At 46.9% G+C, this 22,425-nt stretch overlaps 1 protein-coding gene across 4 annotated transcripts in view; it reads right to left on the bottom strand.

The window, feature by feature from the left end:
- ITGB4 (integrin subunit beta 4) overlaps positions 1–11,627 on the bottom strand; it is a 57,225-nt gene extending 45,598 nt beyond the window's left edge. For 3 of the 4 annotated variants that reach the window (XM_073312084.2, XM_073312086.2, XM_073312087.2), the window contains exon 1: positions 11,102–11,627. In XM_073312084.2, the coding sequence (XP_073168185.1) occupies positions 11,102–11,106 (5 nt within the window). In that variant the 5' untranslated portion in view covers positions 11,107–11,627. The remainder of the gene's footprint in view (positions 1–11,101) is intronic. The other variant, XM_073312085.2, reaches the window with a different exon arrangement.
- Positions 11,628–22,425: the final 10,798 nt, after the last annotated feature.

Raw genomic sequence — 22,425 nt, 5'->3', positions numbered from 1 at the left:
TCTGGCTACTCCACAGCACTCTAGATGGGGTGTGTGGCCCCCGGGGAAACAAAGGAGACAAAACTTTGCAGAAGATCATTTAAGAGTTTGTAGTTTTCTATTATAGACACCACCTCTGCCAGGAGGACTGATTCCCTGTATTGCTACATGTGGGCAGGAAAATTAAAAATGTCAAGGCCGAAGTCTAGCTTAAGGTACTAAAGCACCTCGAGCTAGAGGATGCAGGCACAATGCAAGGTTGACTCTCACAACAAAGACTCCCTGGGGCTAGTCGGTTTGTTTCTCCATCTCAGGGTAATCCATGCTCCTGAGCATGATGTTAAAATATCAAGAGGCTTCAAAGCAGGAATCTTTCAGGAAGGTGGGAATGATGCGTCTTGGGTTGTCACATAAGCAGCAGCTCACCATTTCCCACTGGGAGACCCTCCCGAAGAACTGGGCTTTGTGAACTAGCTGGTAAGGGCCTTATATAAAAGTGTCTGAAATCAGCAGAAAGACTCCCATTGACTTTATGGGCTTTGGGCCAGGCGTAGATCCAGCAAAGACTTGCCTCCGGGTCCCTTCCAGCCCTACCTCTCTATAGTTCTGTGTTTATTTGCATAGTGAGTTGCTCCATTGAAACCCACCGAACTGCTCGCAGTGTATAACGCTGAGCATGTGCGTCAGTCTGCCAGATCAGGGCCTCAGCACTCAAGCACTGGCCTCTCCCTCTTGGTGTTATACTGCACTTTTCATTAGAGCACCTGGATAACATGACGAGATGTACTCTGTTCATGTACCTTGCTGCTGGGGCTTAAGCATTCAGTCCCACTGGTTTATCAAGTCTGAAGTGAATTTAGAGCTGGTGGAAGGTGCTACCATTGGCAGCCATGGAGATCAATGTCCTCTGGTTACTCATAGCTGTGGCCTCCTACTCTGACTCCCTGACAGAGCATTTCAGCCCGACCTGGAGGCACCCATCTCTAAGGAGTCTGAGGATATTTCAACCTCTGCCCGCATTCAGACTTTGGTGCTTCTGCTGTCACTGCCAGCAAAGTTCCAGTTAATGCCAGGTGCACTGTGGGCAGCTGCCCATTAGGCACTGCACTGAGACGACCATCTCATTTGGCACCAGATGGTAACAGTTTCCAATTACTGCTGGGCGGGAATGGTTCTGAACTGGGGAAAGTCTCCCATTCCCATGAGCCGCCTCCTGCCCTACTGAACCCTAGTCCTGATGACATGATCGTAACGAGATGCAGGGAAACACCAGTTGCTCAGACTCTCCAGCAATGAGCACTATAGAAACGCCTTGAAACACCATCCACAATTGAGACCCAAAGGATGGGCTCTCTTCCCAAGCGAGAAGGAGAAAACACAGAGGTAAACCACTCTGCATTGCCACTACCGGCACTCAGCAAAACCCACTCCACCACACATCCAAAGAGCCCATGGCTGTTGTGAAGACCCTGCATTTGATGCCTGCTATGTCACACAGGCACTGGTGTTGGCATGCCAAGCTCACAGATATATATAGATCTCCAGAGGAGGGAGGGTACTTGGATTGTTTAGAGGAAAGACAGGAAAGAACCATTAGGGGAGAGTTTGAATCACCATGTGCTATTCAGTGCCTTGGGCGCACAGGCTGCCATCAAGTCGTGGTGAGCGGTTAGATAAAAGACGATAAAATCCAGCCCCATTTTACCAGCAATGTTGCCATGCAACAGACCAGGGAACGTGCGCGTCTGTAAGCACCCTGTTAGACGGTGTGCTCTTCAGGGCAGGGGCTGTGGTCTCTTACTAGGGTTTTATATTACACCTAGCACAATGGGTCTCTGACTCCGAGCGGGATCTCCAGGCACTACTGTCATACACATAATAAGGAGTGCTGTAGCCCCCACTTTTCCTGCTAGCACTTCTCGCCTAGCCACCCTAGACGTTGCTGAGTAGGTCCAGTGCTCAGTCCTGCCCTGAGCACCACATGGTCAGATCAACGTGGAGATGCCTTGGGGAAAACACCCCCTCAAAACAACCCAAACACACACCAGGCTCGCCAAGAATGATCACAGCTGCCCAACAACAGGTCAGATCATTTCAGAACCCCGACGAGCAGGAGTTAAAAGCAGGAGATTACTGTGTCTTAACAACCACAGAGTGTTTTGAATTCTCCTTTTGTCTCACATTTCCTCTTAGCCAGTGAAAACTGCTCCAAACCCCTGCGAGGAAGTGAACATTTCTCAGTCGAAAAGATTTGTTAGAGTGTATTCTCCATGCACTCACTAGCAGATGCGTGGTCTGTTATGCTCTTGGTTTCTCTCTTTTCTAAAGGTGCAGCTTAGGAAAGTAGCAGCGCTGGCCAGTTCTAGCACAGGGAACGCAAGAGGGTGCAGCAGGCAGGGCACCAGACTGGGAGCCCAGAGACCTGGGATCTAAATCCTGACTCTGCCATTAACTCACATTGCAACTTTGGGCAAGTCATTTCAAGAAGGGCTGAGGAGAAAGAGTACTAGACTAGGACTCAGGAGACGTGGATTCTATTCACAGCTTTGCTATTAGCCTGTAGGGTGACCTTGAGCAAGTCACTCTGCCTCCGTGCCTCAGTTTCCCCACTTGTAAAAGGGGAATAATGACACTGACCTCCTTTGTGAAGTGCTTTGAGAGCGACTGATGAAAAGCACTAGATAAGAGATGGGTGTTAATTATCTCTACGCTTCAATTTCTTGATCTGTAAAATGGGAATATGAATGCAAAATGTAAGTTGTATTACTGTAGCAGTAGAAATTCCCAACTGCAATCAGGGCTTGTTTGTACTAGGTGGTGCATATACACACGATAAGACATAGTCCCTTCCCTGAAGAGGTTACAGGTTAAATCGGCAAAGGGTATGAGAAAGGAGCAACCACCCTCTGCAACTCCTTTTAAAGAGTGACTTTGAAAAGTATGTGGGTGCCTCAATTGAGCCACCTTAAAGTCTTGGCCAGAGTCTGCTCCTTGTACCTTTACTGAACCAATATGGCTGTACCAGCTGGCAGGATGGGTTAGGCATAAACCTGACAGGATGCTGCATCTGGATTCCAGGACAGTTTTAATGGAAGAGAGGTCCATGTGTGCAGCCCTGGCTGGAAAGGGGAGCACCTCCTCCCAACAAACGTGAAGTGCATCATTAATAGGGGCACAGACCAATGGCGTATTAATACATGTGAAAGAGCCAGAGCTGCTTGAAAATCGATATCCTAGGAAGGCATCATATCTCGATAAGTACCCTAAGAATTGCTAGACTGGATCAAACCTGAAGTCCATCTAGTCCAGTATGCAGTCTCTGACAGTGGCCAACACTCAATGCTTCAGAGTAAGGTGCAAGAAACCTTGCATTCGGCAGATGTGGGAGAATCTGTCCCCCATGGTAGATTTCATGCTAATCCCCAATAGCTGTTGGTTTAAACCCTGGCGCATGAGGTTTAATATCCCTTGCAGGATTTATTAGCATTAGCTATAATTCTGGATATTCTTATCCCTATAAACATCCAGCCCCTCTTTGAATCACACTATTTTTTGGCTTCAAGAACATCCTGACACAACGCATTCCACACTTGGTTTGTGTGTTGTGTGAAAAAGCATTTGTTTTTATTGGTTTTGAATTTGCCACTTTTAAATGTCATTGAATGCCACTTGTTCTTGTGATATAAGACAGGGAGACCTAAACTCCTGACCTACCTTCTCTAAACCATTAATTATTTCATACACTGTCATCATGTCTCCTCTTATTCATCTTCTTTCCAAAGTAACAACCCCAGGCTTTTCCCATTTCTAGTCATAGGAGAGTTTTTCCAAGCCCTGGATCATTTCTATCACCCTTTTCTGAACTGCCTCCAGTTCTGGAGGATCCTTTTGGAGATGGGGTGATGAGTACTGCACACAGTATTTCAGATCCTTCTACACACTAACATTTTGGTTGCCTTTTAGAGTGCAGCTACACATTCAGGGAGACCCTCATTGAGCTGTCTATGCCTTCTGACCTATTCCGCCCAGGTCCCTTTCTTTGGCTGACACAATTAATTTAGAACCCTGTAAGGTGTTGGAGTAGTTTAAATGTTACCCTTCAAGGTGCATTACTTTGCATTTAACAATGAACTTCATTTGCTGGCATGTTGTCCATTCTCCTATCTGGGGGAGGTCCCTCCTCTGAAGTTCCTGCCAGTTTTCTCCGGCTGTGACTAACAAAGATAGCTTTGTGACACCTGCAGAGTGTGCCACCTCACCCTCCTTTCCAAATAATTAATAAATAGATTAAAACATTAGACCTCGTATGGAACCTTGATGAACACGGACCATTTCATCCTGCTAAGGTTTCCTGTCTCTTAGCAGTAGCTCTGGTAGAGGGATCTCTGCTGCCTGTAGCAGTTGCACTAATGCAATCCTCTAAATCAAAAAGCAGCATCTACCAAAGTGCAGAATAGAAGTGTAAATTCCTAAAGTCACAAATTACAGTTTATCTGGCATGGGTCATGACCCCAGAAGCCCTGGTGCTTTCCTCCTCTACCTTCCCCCTACCCCACATGAACATAGCTCAGTACAACATTGCCGCTGGATCTGCTTTAGAAAGGGACCACCAATATAACCGAGCGCAGAAGCCACATGGTGATGAGCAAGGTTATAGATGTCTATCTGTCCGTCCATCTGTCAGCAGACCTCACCTTTAGGCAGTGAGCGCAGTAGAAGATAATGGGTCATCAGGAGTCCGCGTATGAAATTCTGACCCCTCTGAAGGCAGTGGGAAAAGCTCCCAGCAATTTCTATGGGACCAGGATTTTGATCCAATCGGTTTTGGGACATAAAACTCGAAGTGCAAGGCCTTTCCTCTGGTAAGTTTGGCAACGGGTTCCTGATTATCTGAATGGCCTGAGCCAGGGCAAAGACGTCTGGTTCGTCGGGAAGCACCGGAGTAAGGAGAGACGTTTTGGAGAAGGGGTTTGGAGAGCCAGGATTCCGCTGCCATTTGTCACTTTTCCAAGCTTCTCCTTGGCCAGGAGCTTTGGGCAGAGCCCAGGGGTGAGGCGGAGTCTTAAGCCCAGATACCTTGGTGCCTGCACAGCGTCTGGAGTTGAACAGCTGGGGCCAGCCAATATAGCCAGGGAGGGCAAGATTCCCATCCAGCTGAGCTTGGCCCAGCCAGGCAGAGGCACTTGGCATGCTCACCCAGGACAGATACTGCAGCTGAGAAGCTGGCATCTGTGTGGTTGTAACATTCAGGGGACACACTAAGGGCCAGCCATTGAGAGGAGGACTCCATCCGCTTGGGCCGCTCTGCCATACTAACTGGCGGAGGTGACAGCTGTTTCTAGACAGAGATGGAACCTGATGGGAGCAAAGGGAACATGGACAAAAGGGAAGAGGAAAACCAAGTGGGAAAGATCAAGAAGTCAGTCTGCAGAGAGGCAGCCCTCTGCTTCCCCGCACACATTGGGGGGAACCTTTGGAGCCAGGAGAGAACAGCCGCCACCCCCAGCCTGGGTCTCCGTGTCCGTGCATTTTGAGGGTCCAGCTGTTAGAAGCGTGTTCTGGTGTGAGCTGAGCACCTCCCCCAGCAAGGCTAGAACTGCAGAGCGGGACACAGCAGCCTTTTGTGCTCCACACCCATGATGAGATATGAAACGACTCAGTGTGCTCAGGTTTCCCCTCAGGCCGTCTCTGTCTATGACGGCCCTGTTGAGCTGCTGGACAATAGGAATCAGCCTCTCCTCCCAAGTAACTTCTCCTCCCGTTCCCCTTCCCGAAGCCCTCCAGGTGGGGGGAATCACACAGCAGCCCACTCCTCACCCCCAGCAGCATCTCCTACAGCACCGCAGCCCCCGCCACTGCCAGAATACTGCCCCCTATTTCTGACAGGCACTGGTAAGAAATATCCCTCTTCCTAACCCCGCACCCTCCCGGATCACCGTCTCCAGCCAGGAGCTGGAGGCAACAGCTCGCAGGAGGACAGGTTGGGTGCAAAGCACATGGTTCTTTTGTACTGCTACGGAAGCACTAACGTGATCGTTGCAGCAAGGGTGGTAAGATCTGCTAACAGGACACATTGTGCACAGTCACGCGGTGAGAGACAGACCCTGCTCCAAAGGGCTGACAGTCCAAACAGACGAGACAGAGGAAGGAAACACGCTCCCCATTTTATAGATGGGAATTCAAAGCCTGGAGAGATGCACAGACTTGTCCTGGGTCATACAGGGAGCCAGGAACTGAGCCCAGATCTCACACATGCCCAAGTCCAGTGCCTCCAGCACCAGACCACCCTTCCCTCTCTGAATGGTGAACGTCAATGCTGCCTCCTGCTCAGCGTGTCCAAATCCATGTGAATCTCCCTGCCCCCAAGGCAAATCTCCCCCAATTTCAGAGTTTTCGCTGAGGAAGGGACAGATGATCTGACCCTTTAAAAGTGATGTGCTCAGCTGCCCTTCGAAGCATTTATGGCGGATGTTCAAAGCGCTCCTGCTTGGACCCCCGACATCCATATGTGCAAATCAAGTTGTTTCCCCCCGACTCACATGCACAGTAAATCCCCGGGAGGGGCCCTTTCCAATTAAGGAAGTTTGGTTCTTTTGCAACGGCCCCATAGCCTCTCCTGGCCCTGGAGCAGGCCATCGTCATCATTACTATGATCCTGGCATCAGAACCACCCACTCCTGGTCCAGGACTTAGTGCACTATTCTACCCAGCCTCACAGAGCTGCCCCTCCCTGGGGCCAGAGGTCACACTGGCGACTCAGCGGCTGGCAGCAGCTGGCAAGGAGTTTGGACAGCACTACTCTTGTAGCCATAAATGCAGCTAGGTGCTTAGAAACCCCCAGTCCATCTCCGGGCAGCTGGGGATGTGAGGGGCACACGTGTGAAGAAAGCCTCTCTTCACAAGGGAAAGGGCAGTGCGAGTCACTGACCCCCTCAGTCAGACTATCCCAGAACAATCCACAGCAGCTTTAATGTTTCCCTCTTGAAATGGCCTCACTCCTGCAGAATGGTTTGGCAGCAGGGTCCGAACTGAATTTCCTGTCCAAGCCTCAAGTGGGAGCAGCAGGCTCTTTGCACGTCTATAATCCCTTACACACCCACCTGGATTTAAATCACTGGGGAGTACTCTGTGAACATGCCCGACAGAGAGTCTACTAGCATTGCCAGCTCTCCAGGATGGTCCTGGAGTCTCCAGGAGTTAAAGATTATTGAAATCTGCAGGAATACATCCAACCAAAATTGGCACCCCTAGATTCTATCCAGGCACAAGTCTGCAAAGTGTGAGCTCTTTGATAATGCAAATGAAATCTATTCATTACTTCCCAATCTACCTATCACAGTGAAGAACAGAATTGTCAGACACATGGATGAATTTAATATGTTGGGGAGGAGTCAACAAGGCTTTTGCAAAGGGAAATTACACCTCACCAATCTTAGCATTCTGAGGATGTCAGCAAGCACGTGGACAAGGGTAATCCAGTTGATAAAGTGTACTTGGGCTTTCAAAAAGCCTCTTAAGCAAAGTAAGCCGTCATGGAATAAGAGGGAAGGTTCTCTCATGGATCAGTAACTGATTAAAAGACAGGAAACAGAGGGTAGGAATAAATGGTGAGTTTTCACTGTGGAGAGAAGTAAACAGTGGGGGCCACAGAGGATCTGTGCTGGGATCAGTGCTGTTCAACATATTCATAAATGATCTGGAAGGGGATAACCAGTGAGGTGGCAAAGTCTGCATACGATACGAAATTACACAAGATAGTTAAGTCCAAAGTTGACTGCCAAGAGTTACAGAGGGATCTCACAAAACTGGGTCACTGGCCAACAAAATGGCGGATGAAATTCAATGTTGATAAGCGCAAAGTAATGCACATTGGAAAATATAACCTCAACTATACATACAAAATGAGGGGGTCTAAAGTAGCTGTTACTACTCAAGAAAGATCTTGGAGTCATTGTGGATAGTCCTTTGAAACCTGCTCAGTGTTCAGCGGCAGTCAAAAAAGTGAACAGAATGTTAGCAATAATTAGGAGAATATCATAATGCACTATATAAATCCATGGTACATCCATACCTTGAATACTATGTACAGTTCTGGTTGCCCCATCCCCAAAAAGATATATTAGAATTGGGAAAGGCACAGAGAAGGGCAACAAAAATGATGAGGGGTGTGGAGCAGCTTCCATAGGAGGAGAGATTAATAAGACTGGGACTGTTCAGTTTAGAAAAAAGACGGCTGAAATGTGGGATATGATAGAGGGCTAAAAAATTATGACTGGTGCGGATGAACTGGGGACAGTGTTAGTCACCCCTTCACATAACACGAAAACTAGCGGTCATCCAATGAAATTAATAGGCAGCAGGTTTAAAACAAACAAAAAGAAGTATTTCTTCACACAACGCAGTGTCAACCTGTGGGATTCGTTGCCAGGGGATGTTGTGAATAGCAAAATTATAACTGGGTTCAAAAAAGAAGTAGATCAGTTCATGGAGGGCAGGTCCATCAATGGCTGTTAGCCAAGAGGGTCAGGGACACAACTCCATGCTGCAGGTATCCCTAAACCTCTGACTGCCAGAAGCTGGGACTGGATGCCAGGGGATGGATCACTCAATAATTGCTCTGTTTTGTTCATTCCCTCTGAAGTATCAGGCACTGGCCACTGTTGGAAGACAGGATACTGGGCTAGATGCACCATTGACCATACAGGGTCAGACTATTCTTGTGTTCACACACACGTGCATAAGCAATAGGGGCCAATCAGAGACACCACTTCAAACCAAAGCCAAATGCCCTTTCCAATGGCACATGGCTCCAGGTATAACCCCCTAAAAGGGGTTCGTGTTTGACCACTCAACGAGATGCAGCACATCACATTGGCACACTGGGAACGACTGGCAATTTGTCCTGTGTTTGTACAGCGCTTGACACAATGTGTCCTAGCTCATGACTGGGGCTCCCAGGCACTGCCGCAATCCACACGAAGAATGAAGGCGGACTAACCACACTAGCACTGGGGACACCCCCAACGCTTGGGTCTGCTCCTCTGCAGGCTGGGGAGCAGCGGCAAGCTGCTCTTTGGCTGGAAGCGCAGCTGCCTCAGTTCAGGCTAAGCCCTTCCCTGAATGAGAGTACGACAGGCAGATGGAGCAATGTGATTGTGGACTCATCAGCCCCCCAGCATGGCTGCATGCAGAGAGTCGCCGCAAGGCAGAGGAGCCAGAACTCTCTGTTGCTAACTCCAAAAATTCAGACGTTAGGAGAGAGTTCCCCCTAAAATATCCCTCCAGCGTGTGAGACTCAAACTTTTGCCATCTATAGTAATGTAATTTCAGCCCCTGCTGCAGGAACTCCCAAGATCCAGGCCCCATCGTGCTAGGCACTGTACAAACATGCTGTACAAGACAGTCCTTGCCTCCAGCTTACAGTCTAGTGCAGGGGTGGCCAACCTGAGCCTGAGAAGGAGCCAGAATTTGCCAACGTACATTGCCAAAGAGCCACAGTAATATCTCAGCAGCCCCCCCATCAGCTCCCCCACCCCACCCCACCCCGCCGATCAGCGCCTCCCGCTCCTTCCCCGCACCTCCCGAGCAACTGTTTCATGGCATGCAGGAGGCTCGCGGCGGGGGGGGAGTGGGGCAGACCAAGGACAGTGCAGGCTCAGGGGAGGGGGGGCAGGGCCTGTGGCAGAGCCAGGGGTTGAGCAGTGAGCACCCCCCGGCTCATTGGAAAGTTGGCGCCCGTAGCTCCAGCCCCAGAGTCGGTGCCTAGACAAGAGCCGCAAAATAACTTCTGAGGAGCTGCAGGTTGGCCCCCCCGACCTAGTGCAAAACATAGGGGTGCGTCTGTGACATGGCTCATTAAAGCAAACCCATTAAGGGCCACCAAATATCCAGTAGGTGGGAACAACCTTTAACTCCTGCTGAGCTGGGCAGGATTCATACTGGTGGCTGCTCAGTGAAATGCTCCATAACTTATTAGCAATGCCCGGTGGTATCCTGTTCCCTCCAATGCTAATGTTACCCCATGGGGAATGCCCCTGTCCAGCTGGGTGTACTGAACGCCCCTTGGAAAACCACATTCACTCTAGTGCCCCTCTCCTCCCAGTCGCCTCCCCACAAAGGGGCCCAGCAGTTTGGAGACGGTTTTGCTGAGGTGAGCATCTGCAGCAGTGCACTACAAATCTTGTCTGTGCTGTTACCAGGATTCAGAATTCTGATATAGCCCCACGTCCACAAATCCCCTCACTTTTCCCTGCTGCCCTCCCCGCACAGCCCCTTCTCCTCCAACTGCCCGGCACATGGCCCCCTCCTGTCCTCTAACCCTCCACTGCCCCTTTTATCTCCCCCCGACACACTTTATTCCCCTTATCCTGTCCCCAACACATGCACGCTGACCCCTTATTCCCCCCCCCCACTCACCGCCCCTCCATCCCTTTATTCCTTCCCTTGTGCACACACTACGCCAGATTTGCCAGCAAGAAAAAGCAGAGCTCTATCTGCAATTCAGAAGAGCCCAAACTCCCTGAATCTGAACACGGATTTCATAGGTGGCCCATTTTTAACTGGCTCAACCCCAAACTTTGGACACAGATCCACATTTCGCAAAATGGCCCCTGTGTTTATAATGGGCTCAACCCAACCTGTAGCTCTGAACACCTTGGGCCATCTTAGTTGCAAGTTCCCTATGCCCTCTCTGCTGGCACAGTACATCTTTCCCTGGCTAGCAAGAGGCGGAATGAAAAAGAGCAACCCTTAGAAACCTGGGACAACCTTTGTTAATCCCACAACTCAGACATCATTGCTGCTGTGTGTGTGAGGTAAACACAGCACTTCACATATTTTAATAGGGTAACCCCCTTGCCCCCAAACAACTGCACAACTCTGCAAAACAAACCTGTCTGATCAACCAGTGCCATTTCCAAGCAGCACAAACGAATGAAAATACACGTGTAAAAAACAAAACAAAAAGGAGATACATACAATAAGCATTCCACCTCAATCTGTCCTGTGCCTACCTGTGAGAGAAGCCCTGTGCCTCATTTAACTGTTCCCCTTTGTTAATCAATAGCAAAAAAATTAGAGCAAGCGCCACACTAAAGAACACAGATAAATTAATTCCACAAACCTCATTAGTGCTGTGTCTGATTCAAAGTCCAAATACTCTGCAACAATCCAAATAGCAGTCACCCACACAGCAAGCCAAGAAATTCTTTTGAAGGCAAAAGGGGAATTTCACTGCTTCACTGCCACCAGCAGACGTCCACACTTAGCCTGTTTATTTTATTTTTTGATCCCCTTTCTCTCTTTTCCATTCAGTTGCCAAGTTTAAATCCTCAGGGTGGGCAGGCAGCTCATGAACTTGACATACCTTTGCAGGGATCTCTGTCCCCTCTGATCAAATATTGACTTCTCTTCCTCCTCTTTCTCTTAGAAATGATTCCCTCTGCCTGTCTCTCTCACCAGGGGTGTAAGGGGAGGAGGAGAGAGGGTGAGGATAGCTGTAGTGGGATCCCTTTTCTAGAAAGGGACAGTTTTATTCCAGCTCAGGTAGAGGGTAAGGGGAGGTGCCTGTCACTCAGTCTGGCATTCCTTCAATTTATGCACACCTGTATGGGCAAGAACAGCGAGGTCAGCTAAGCACTCTCTCCCTCCTCCCCACCCACAGGAAAAGGGCTGGGAGCTGAGACATAGCCCAGCCCAGTTACACTTCATGAACAAAGATTTACAGAAGGGATTGTTTGGAGAAGGAGGGGGGTTGTGTCTCAGCCTTTGCTTTAGAAACCCGGACGAGCGCAAAGCCAGACACTTATTTCAGGGCTGAGTGTGCCATCCAGGGCTTACAGCTTTGCACCACCCAGGGGCTGGCCCTAGATTGCTTTGAATTCCCCACCCTCCGTAGTTCCTTCTGTCTGGTAGGAACTTTTCCTCCAGACTTCCTATGCTAGGCAAGCTGAGATAATATTGTATTGCAGAATTCAGGTCCCAGCAGCTCCCTGCAAAAAAAAAAAAGGCCAATCAAGTTCCAGCAGGGACAACCATCACCCCTTCCCCATCGCCCCCATCTCTTTTCATGTCTGGCTGACAACAATTAATGGTCAGCATCCTCCATTTGCGTCCTGAATGGGAGAAAAAGCCCTCAGACCTCAAAGGCACTACTGCTAGAAGCAAACCAGGGTTCCCAGGAGCAACATTTCCATGCGGTAGTGTAATCGGGACCCACCCACATCCCTGATCTGTGCTAAGGCTTAGACGGGCCAAGGCTTTAACACTGTAAGGTGATTCTGGTCCTGGCTGCAGCTCTTGCTGGTTGTCTGATGGTGTGGAGCTTCCAGCTTCTCCCCAAGCCCCACACTTCTAACTAATTAAGTATTCCCCAGCCCAATTAATTATACAACTTCCAGCTACGGCATCGTTTTTGCTCCCTCAGCCCACCTTCTACAGCTCCCTGGGTTCTTCACCCCCCTCTCCCAACCTGAGGTGGGGGGACCTGCGGCAATGGGGTTCCTCTTGCCCCCTTTCCAAGGTGGCGGGGGCAGCTCCAGGAGCGCTTCACTGCTCCGCCTCCCTTCCTCCTGCAGCATCCCTGATTGGCTGCTCTTTCCCCAGAGGCAGGCAAGCGGGGAAGACAGCCAATAAGAGGGGGTTTCCTCTGGGCAGGGCTGGAGCTTCTCCTGTCATTGGGCTACTGGCTCCAGTAGAGGTCAAAATTGCATTACTTGTGAGAAGTAGCTGCGCTACCTGGGCTGAGCTGGGGGAGCACTGAGCATACATGAAAGAGTCTCCCTGCCTGCCCTTGATACCGCTGCCCAAAGGATCACCACCAGCATGCAGGAGCAATGCAGAAAGAGTCTTGCTCTGCCCCGAAGCTGCAGGATGGAGCATGCTCAGTCATCCTTTGGGGACAGTGTAGCCTGGGGCGCTGCATGAGGATGGAACATGTTTAGTGTGGACGGGATCTTTGAAAAATAACATTGCAAACCTCGGAGCCTGTGCGAACTGTGATTGTTCAGAAGCTCATACCTTGGCCAAATTTGGGCAGATATTCACAGGGAGGGCGAAAGGCACATCCCTGCCACTAGGGCCACCCCCCTGCCAAAATTTCAAGTCACTGCTCCAAAGCATGGAGACATTAGAGCTTCTCAGCAAAATGGGTGTAAGAACTTACCATAATCAAAACCATGTCAATTTCCGTAACCTAGGGAAGGGTTGAACCATTTTTACAGAAGCTTCCCAAAAATATTTCAGTCAGAGGCAAACAGGCAGCATGGAAGATTCCTATCTGAATGGTTAAAAGTTGGCAGAGTTATAAGCAACTGAAAACAGGAATCTTCCAATGGGATGTGTTCACAAATTTAACTATAGACATCTCTACTACTGATACCTATTACAATGCATGTGTCATGAGTTCACGTGAGGAAGTAATGGGACTGAGGTTGCAGGGATTACATGGCATAACAGTTTTCTATCATAGAGTCTGAAATGCAGTGGAAGGTGGATTTTATAGGTACTGGAGCCATTTTGGTTTAGTTTAAATGTATATTTCCCTGTGGAATTGGCTGCTTTCCCTATGTAAATAGGGGGATCAGAATTCTATCCTTCTGAATAGTCTATGGGAGGTTCTCTTAAGGTTTACCAAGTCTGGATAATTGGGCACCTAACTCTCCCCTGTACAAGTCTCAAGATTCTGGCCCTTTGCACAGGGATATGAAAGTCATGGGATCTTTGGCCGCTCTGAACAGTGCTGTTCCTAGAGAGCTTTTCTTTCAGAAATGGATGGGATGACAGAGGAAGGTGGTGTTTTAATAACTCTGGGAACAGGCATCCTTTTCTGTGGCTGAACATGGGAGGACTCTGGAGGAACCACTTCTACGGTGAAAATAGTTCATTCCCAGGGCCCATTCAGTCCTTAATTTCTCTGCTGGGATTTCTCAGGGTGCCAATTACTACCACTTAGGTGTGGGGTGTTTTTTTTAATGCCACACCAGCCTGCTCAGTGTCTTGCCTCCTTACACTGTACACCCAGAGTGACAGCCCTTGGATTCTCACTTTGTCAGATCATACCTTGTGTTTCTCTTAGAGAAAAACATTCATTAGCACAACAATAAAACACAAGCCCTCTTTTGCCTTATATGATCAAACAAAATTTTACTGAGGATTTTTTGTAAGAAAAGATCAGTTTTGTACCAGAAGATATGTTGACGAAAACCAACTGGCAGCATCCTTTATAATGTCATCAAGGGAATTTCAGCAGCACGCACTCTGTATCCAGATAAATAAATGTTTTCATTCCAAAATTAGTTATAAACTATAATTATGTATGTAAAGAGCTTAGAATGAAAGGAATTCTCTCTCCTACGTATGTAAGAGTGGAAGTGAGAACAAACACTGATGATCATTGAAATGTGGCCACCTCTGGGGTGGGCAGACCGTAGTCAGGTGGACCACAGGCACATGGCACAACAGCAAGAGGACGAGAAATGTTGGCCAAGGGCTGCAGGACAAACCCCTACTCTGGCTTAAGGCCCTATGGGGACTTTAACATCCACACAGAGCTGATAGGACTTTTGGTTTTGTAAAGTCTCAATTAACTGACCTGCAAAGAGAAACCAGGAAGAAACTGTATTTACCTCTCAAAGTTTGAGGGACTTTGATGAATCTGCTGGAATTAGAACCAGCTGCTCCAGGAAGTCTCATTACATCAATGCGGATGCTTTGACCACTAAGAAAGGCTCTCAGCTCTGTCTCTGCCCCCTGCCATGTGTGTACAAGCCACAGCCAACCTAAAGTAAAGGAATCTGAACTTCAGCAGAGTGGATGCTGGATGATTGTTCCTCCAAATTCAAATACAATAGCAATGATGAGCTCCATAAGGCCATCGGGACAATTAGAAATTGGGACAAATTGACGTTTAATGGAGAATGCCTACTCCAGGTCCACATCCTTTGTGCTTCTGAGTAGCCTCCTCTCCTTTCTGCCAATTGCTGGGGAACAAGTTTCTCTGACCACAGTTGGTATTCAGAAGCTGTCAGAGCCAAGCTATGGCTTAAATTATATATGGAGGAATGTCAGTGCAATGTTCAATAGAAAAGGTCCAAGACACAAACACACACTCTCCATCTTGGGGGACTTTGAGACAGAGAAAGAGGGAGGGAGGGGAGAGAAAATCCTATTTCTAGGAAACTGCTTCTCCCCCCCATGAATTCTGCAGACCACTGGGCTAATTCAATGCCTCATGCCTTCATCTTTGGACTCAACTAGGATTCTAATGCAGAGAATCTTCCTCCTGATGTTTCAGTCTCTCTTCAGTACTGAGACCACACATGGCTGCTGTACAAAATAAAATAAGTAAGATACAAGATAATCAGTAGGACCCACTTCCTGCTACACACCTAATCACAGCAACTGCACTGGAAGGGGATGTAAAGGCTGATGGAAACCAGGTTCTACTGTAGTGATGTTAGAGCGTTCTCAGCAGAGGGCCCTCAACTGTGCTGTGCCTTAGCACCTGAGATGAGGCTGTATCAGCCTCTTGATACTATTAGGATGGGATGCAAGACATCTATTCCAATAGTAGGGAATGCAAGATCAGCCCCTATTGTGCGCTCTAGTTTAGAATCATCTTAAGTAGAGACTTAAATCTGACAAGAGGAGCAGAGAGATTTGTTCTTTTTTGGAAGACTTAACTTGTTTTAAAGCGATCAGTTTAGTATCCCTAAAGCAAGAGAGACCTTGGGACTGCATATATAAGATTCATAACATCAACTGGCATGAATTATGGAGGGTGGAGTTTGCTTTTGAATGCCAGCAGAGCCCATCAGGTGAATGTAGCCTGGTGGTGTACCTTAGTGCAGAATGCAGTTCTGTCTGCAGTAGCACACAGTTCTCATTCCTTCGGGATGTTTTCCTCTCTCATGTCTTCAGCCGGCTCACTGAATGTTTCAGGCTGGTGGCCTGATGGATCTTAACTTTTCCTCCAGCGATTTTCTTTCCTCTCAAACGAATTAACAATCCTGTCTTTCGCATTACAACCCGCATTGGAAGAGTCCCAGAGAGACGCTCTTTGAACCTGAACAAGCAAACTGAAGGTTCCATAAACAAGACACGAGATAAGGGGCTGAATCATCAAGAAAATAATCCTCATGGATCATACAGCATTGAAAAGAAGAACACACACAGCTACCTGGAAATGACTAAGTGTCTAGAGACACTCCTTTTCTGCATGCTTATCAAATAGAAAACTCTCCTATATCAAGCCATAGCCCATGAAGTCTTTACCCAAAGGAACGATCATGCAGACTCATTCAATTATCTGGCTTCCCCGTCCTGGTGAACATTTCATGTCGAGTCAATTTAATGTTCCCATTCAGTGATGCTGATTGGAAGTTACCAGCACTCAGAATTACCCAGATCAGCAATCTGCTCATTGCTGGTTTTTTAAATGGAAAAAAGTGAACATGAGTTTATAATGAGCCATTACAAAAAAGAGTAATAAAGTCAGGAATCGTATATTTTACAAGTTTCACATTGTTTCCATTGTCCCAGTGATACCACATACACTCCTGAGTCTTGCAATAAAAGGAGAGAAAACAGGAGTTCTAAATGGTCTGTAAACTTTACTGGACTCCAGAATGCCAAAAGTTAGTTGTATGCAATCCTAGAGAGAAGGGAGAACACTATGCTTTTGTAGTAACCACTGGCAAGGAGGGAGCGGCTGGAGAAAGACTATTCATGTGGGGCCAGATCCTCAGCTGGAATAAATCATTGTCGCTCCATTGATTTCACACCAAGGACCTCTCCCGCAGAAAGGATTGCACTTGCGTGGTTTCAGTGTGGGTAGATACATGTCTTATAGCCTCTACACTTGATGTTTCATGGTAAACCAAGGGGTAGCGGTACGGTAAGTTCCTTCAGCTGCAACAGGGGGGCTCCGTAGGGCAAACAAGCACTAAAACAGGGTGGGTCGGTCTTTTGCATGTGCCAGCAGAATGGGCAGAAACTGATAAAGTGGATTGAACATGGCTTCTAAGAAATGAATGAAGCAGCATTGAGATTCTTCATTAAGAGTCCTTCCTTCTGTTGATTTAAGAGTTGCCCTTTTCATCAAAATCTTCTCTCTCCATGTCTAATCAAAGAGAAGACGGCACCTCTCGCCCAGCTGAGGCCCAGATGGGAAACAACAGGCCAAGAGGAGGAATGCAAGAGAAAAGATTTTAAAATTAGAAAGCGGCTAAATATAAAAGCCACACGGAAAGCACAGACTGAATACAGTGATTGAAAACCAGTTTTAAAGAAGGGAAGAAGCCACTTGCAACATGGATCATTTGCCCACATTAGAGTATCTAGGGTCCCTGTGCATAAGATTGTCCTACTGCAAACAACCCCTTCCCCTCCTCCCCCATTGTAGTGTCTCTTAATGAGTCAGTCTGCATTAATTTGCGAGAAAGGCTGCCACTGCATAATGTAAGGATGCCTCCTAGATATGGCAAGTGAGGGATTTTGAGGCAAAACTAAACTGCTTGTACTAGTAGACTGCTGCGATGGAAGATATGCTATAGAAGGGCAAAGTTATCGGTGTTTTAGCTATTGTAGAAGAGGCCTGGTACACAGCAAGTCTAATTTTCTTTCAGTGCTGGTCTAAACCAGGGGGCCAAGGGAAAGCAAGATTTGTATTACCAGAGGAAGGTGAGAAATTTCCTTCTGAAACCCCAAGTGCTTCAGAAGCAATCAATTTGCAGCAGTTTGTTTACTGGAGAACACAAAAGCATTAAAAGATTTAACAAATGAATAAAAATTAGAAGCCATCAGCCTCTGTGGTTCTTATTTAGAAGAACAGTGAGAAAATCCAATGGCTTGTTAGAAAAAAGACCCTATTTAAAGAGGAACGGCCATAATAAGCAAGGCCAGGCAGTGGAAGATTCCCTGGTTCAAGTTGCAAGTAAGAAAATGCTGGGAAGAACAATGCTGATCCCACTAACAGGGGAAAGAGGGACCTTGCTGGGATCTCACTGCCCATTAGCCGGTTTTGATTATTAACAGCGATTTGCTTTTACACGAGAGAGTCTTGTAACCCCCTCCAGGAAATGCAGTTCTCTCCTGGAAGAGTGACGGCTCTGCCTCCCTCGGCTCACGAATCTGTTGTTCAACTGGAACCCACCCCATCCCCATTTCGTGACCTTCTGGGCACTCTGCAAGGGACATCTATTTGATGGGTTTTTCTGCAGAGATCTGAGTGCTTGCTTCCCATGACGACAACGGGGTGGGAAGAAGTTTCTATAGGTGTCTGGCTGAATTACTGTTGAAATGATTACTCCAATGCTGCTGGGATTTGACTGCACGCTCAATGGTGGGTAGGGGCCTAAGGCCTTGGTGAAGTGGATTTTTAATTTTAGAGTAACCCCACAATGTTGGCATTGCATATAAAATAGACAAAGGGATTGGCAGCAACAGGATAAAAGCAATAGCCTCAGGCTCCGCTATTTTAGGCTTTGAGGTGGAGCCAGCAAAGACTGCTCAACCTGCTTAGGTTAGAGGCCACATCTTGAGAACACTAAATGAAGCCCAGAGCAAAATCTCGCACCCTTATAACAACAAAGCACCTGATACAGAAACAGGGAGGGAGAGATCTCTTGACAGCAAGAGGCAGCATGCAGAGTCAGTCAAAAACCAACACGTACAGGCTTGGAGGCAGGAAAATCTTCAAAAGCAAAGCTGACGCAGCGCAGAGTCTTCCAGAGATGACTTCATTCACTTGATCTATCAAGGTCTAAAAAACCCAGTGACTGGCCTGCCTTGGTATACCCAAGGCCTTTGAATACATGGCTTTGGGCTAAGATAAACCCATGCAAACACAAGGAGCACATGCTTAGATGGCAGGGAGACTTGAAGCCCAGAGAAGAATGAAGGAGCCACAGATGATGAATCGTACTAGCTATATCCCTCAAAGAGAGAAAATGGGAGCAGAGGCTGATTTAATTGTCAGTGTATGGAAACAGTTTCCCCTGGGGAGAAGGGGTTAGGGAGCTGGCTGCAGCCTTTGTGAAAAGGCTCAAATGACTGCTAGCGTACCATTGGGATGAAGAATGTTTCAGCCCTAGGTAATCAGTTCACATCAGACCAAGTTGGCAGTGACTGAAACTATTGCCATTTAAATGGGATTTTGGTGGCCTACAAGGAGTGAATGTGTTTCAGTCCAAGCTAGTTCCCTAGAAGGGTGTGAATGCGTTCCAAAAGGCAGCCTCCTTTGTTGACAGCATCAGCAGACACGAACGATCAAATGGACCGTAGGAACCAAAACGTGCTCCCAAAGATAGATCACATCTAAAGCACTTTGGCAGGGAAGCTTGCATTGTGGCTGGCATATTTCATCAGCACTACGTCATAGGACTGCAGTAGCAACCCTATTGTTACTAGCTACTGAGGTACTTTTGTTATAAACCCTACTTTTAAAAGGATGTTAGCTCCTGGGAAAATCGTACGGCTGAAATTTCAAGTGCCCATTCATAGGTTAAGAACCTTTTTATATTAAAATGACTATTAAAAAAATCAGCTACTGCCCATAGACAATAGCTAGTTTTCCTCCAATTATGTCACTGTGCTGGTGTATGGAGCGCCAGCTCAATAGGTGCAAACTTGTTTATCTAGAGAGCTAGAGCCTAAAATAAATACATCCATGTTTAGGTCAGCTCATTTAACATTAACTTTGACAAAAAGGAACGAACATGTTTCCTATGCACAGTGCAGAGGAAAGAGATTTCTAGCCCATGTGAATGTGAGCTGTACAAATGACTGCCCTGACACTGGGGGGGGGGGGGGGGGAAGAGGGGGAGGGGGAGGGCGCGGCTTGGAATTATTACAGATGCTACAGGGAGAGAGGAGAAGCAGGAACATGGGAAGAGGAAGGGTGTGGTGGACAGGAAGTCTATGATGACTAAGACATTTACAAAAAAAATGAAAATAATGATCAGCACACTCTGTGTAGTGAGTGATTCATCTCCCAAACCTTTCAGTAGTCACACTGGGTGACTGGTGTGTTTAAGTGCTGGGGAGCAGGCTTGGTACAGGAGAGTCCAGCTTCACATGGGCATTGGCAACAACACTAACCTCTTTCCAGCTTTCCACCGTAACAGTCCCCTTTTCCTGCCACAAATCTGTTTCCTGGTGGCTTCTCAGCTAGGTTTAGTTTTGCATTTTCAGAAGCCCACTAGCAAAGAGGGCTTTATTAGAATAAAATATAGAATAATAGAATATTAAGAATAATACTAGCTCTCTCTGCTATCAGTGGTATGGAGAGGTGTTTGTATAAAAAAACCACAAGAATGACAGCCCATTAGCTGTGACATTTTGAACCAACTGCACCACTCATACGTGAGCCGCTTACATGTAAACTCATCTGAACCGATAAGTAGTCCTTCTGGGATTGGGTTTCCACCACACCTGCCTCTGAGACAGCCACCTGTCCTAAACGGATAATGGACCAATAAAAAATTAAAGCAGATCTACACTTATACCCGTGTGGCTTAAGTGTCTTCACAGATCAAACTAACAAACATAAAATAAGGATGATCAAGCCTCCTGGTTTAGGGCATACATTGGACAGATGCAGGAGTCAGGAAGGAGTTCCCACCATCAGAGTGTGAAGCACTGGGCAATAGACCTTATGGAGGATATCAGGTGGCATGATATAGACTAGATTGGCTAATGGTCTGATCCAATGTGAATAGGATTTGCCATTCATCAGGCACAGGGTGGTCACACAATTATCAGAACTGCACAAAGTCATCTTTTCCATCACAAGTGATGCTGATGTTTGGGCTTATTTGATGTTTTTCATGGTAAGCCGAACTGGTCTTTACCAGGTGGTTACACCCTCAGTGTTTCCATAATGAAAGTCAAACTGTAATAGGAAGTAAATACACAAGCCGCAGTAGCTGGTACCACTGCTAACTCTCGTGTTACTGACAGCATATTGCCCCTTCACATTCCAGTGAGAAGATAAAATGTACATTCACATTCTCACACTCAACATCTCACAGCCTGCTCCTGACAAACATACTTCAAGGATGCAGTTAGTTTACAGAGCAGTAGGCTCCCCTCTGTTTATGACACTCTTCCCTCCCGGATTTACAGGATAAAGTCGCTGATGCTAGAGCAGCATCTTCTGTGCCACCGGAGGCTCATGAAATACAAAGCAACATTTAATTGCCATCATTCTGCAGAATGGGAGTTAGAGGAAGCTGTGCCACTACATTTGCTTTGCGTCCTGTTTCAGTGTTTCACTTTCAGCCAAACTGTTTGGCACACTTAAAACCATCTACATTCACACCACACACACACTTTGACAGGACTGCTCCTCTCAGTCTTAAACTCTAGGTAGCCCCTGTCCAGAGAGCCATTCCACCTCAGAGTGGAGTTAACAAGACACCTGCCATAGTTAGTGGGAATCAAGTCAGCAACTCTGTGCAGGGTTCTTACTTCAGTAAGAATGAACAGAAAAGCCACACCACCAACCATCCTCACATCAACTCATTCAGGTTTCACTTCCTTGGTATATCTGTAGTGCCACAATCCTATCAGTGCTCCAGTGGACCCCTGAATATTCCAGATAGACCAAACCTGACATTTGTCAAAACGATTAGGAAGAAAGCCTCTTCTAAGTATATCAAATGCAAGACAGACCCATTCTCCCTCCCTCCCTACAAATTTAAGTTATAAATATATTTTAGGCAAGCTAGAACTTAAAGCAACATGAAATCCAGAGAAAACTTACTTTTTGCGGATCTATTAACCCCCTCTCTTGTCCCAATTTTTACCTCAATACAATCTGCAACATCTGGAATATTGAAGCTGAAGGGAATTGGTATTTATTAATGCTGAGTTAGCAATCAAGTGCACTAAAAACTATCCTACAGGGACTGGTACAACAAACAATTTAGTAGTGATTTCTTCAAACAATTACAGCAGTGTAAATTATTCCATCCACCCACCCATATTAAATAGTATTTCACTGGCTTTCTAGTTGATTTTGGGCAAGTCACTTCACCTCCTGGTAAAGTATTTTGAGAACTATGGATGAAAAGGATTCTACAAAACACCTATGTATTATTAGGGGCTGACTTCTGGTAAAATTAAGAAAAACTGACGCAAGTTTACAATCATAATTTTAAGAACAGTTGAGGTATCAATCCTGGAAAATGGGTTTTATAATGAAAGAGCTGAGAAATTCTTTAAAAAAGGATATAAACACAAAGTATTTCCAGAAAATAGAATTTTGTCTGTTGATTGAGACCAAATATGTTTCCATGATTTCTTAAAATTCCACAGGGGAAAGTTTTAAAGGAAACACTTCCCTGCAGCATTTGCAACCCAGGTATCAACACTAGAAGTGAAAATGATTTTTTCATTAGCTGGTCAGAGAAATGCACATAGTAAGATATGAAAAGGACACAGGAA

Source organism: Lepidochelys kempii, chromosome 14, assembly GCF_965140285.1.
Source record: "Lepidochelys kempii isolate rLepKem1 chromosome 14, rLepKem1.hap1, whole genome shotgun sequence".
Taxonomy (NCBI): Eukaryota; Metazoa; Chordata; order Testudines; family Cheloniidae; genus Lepidochelys; species Lepidochelys kempii.
The sequence above is the reverse complement of the archived record's forward strand: the minus strand, read 5'-3'. Positions and strand labels throughout refer to the sequence as shown.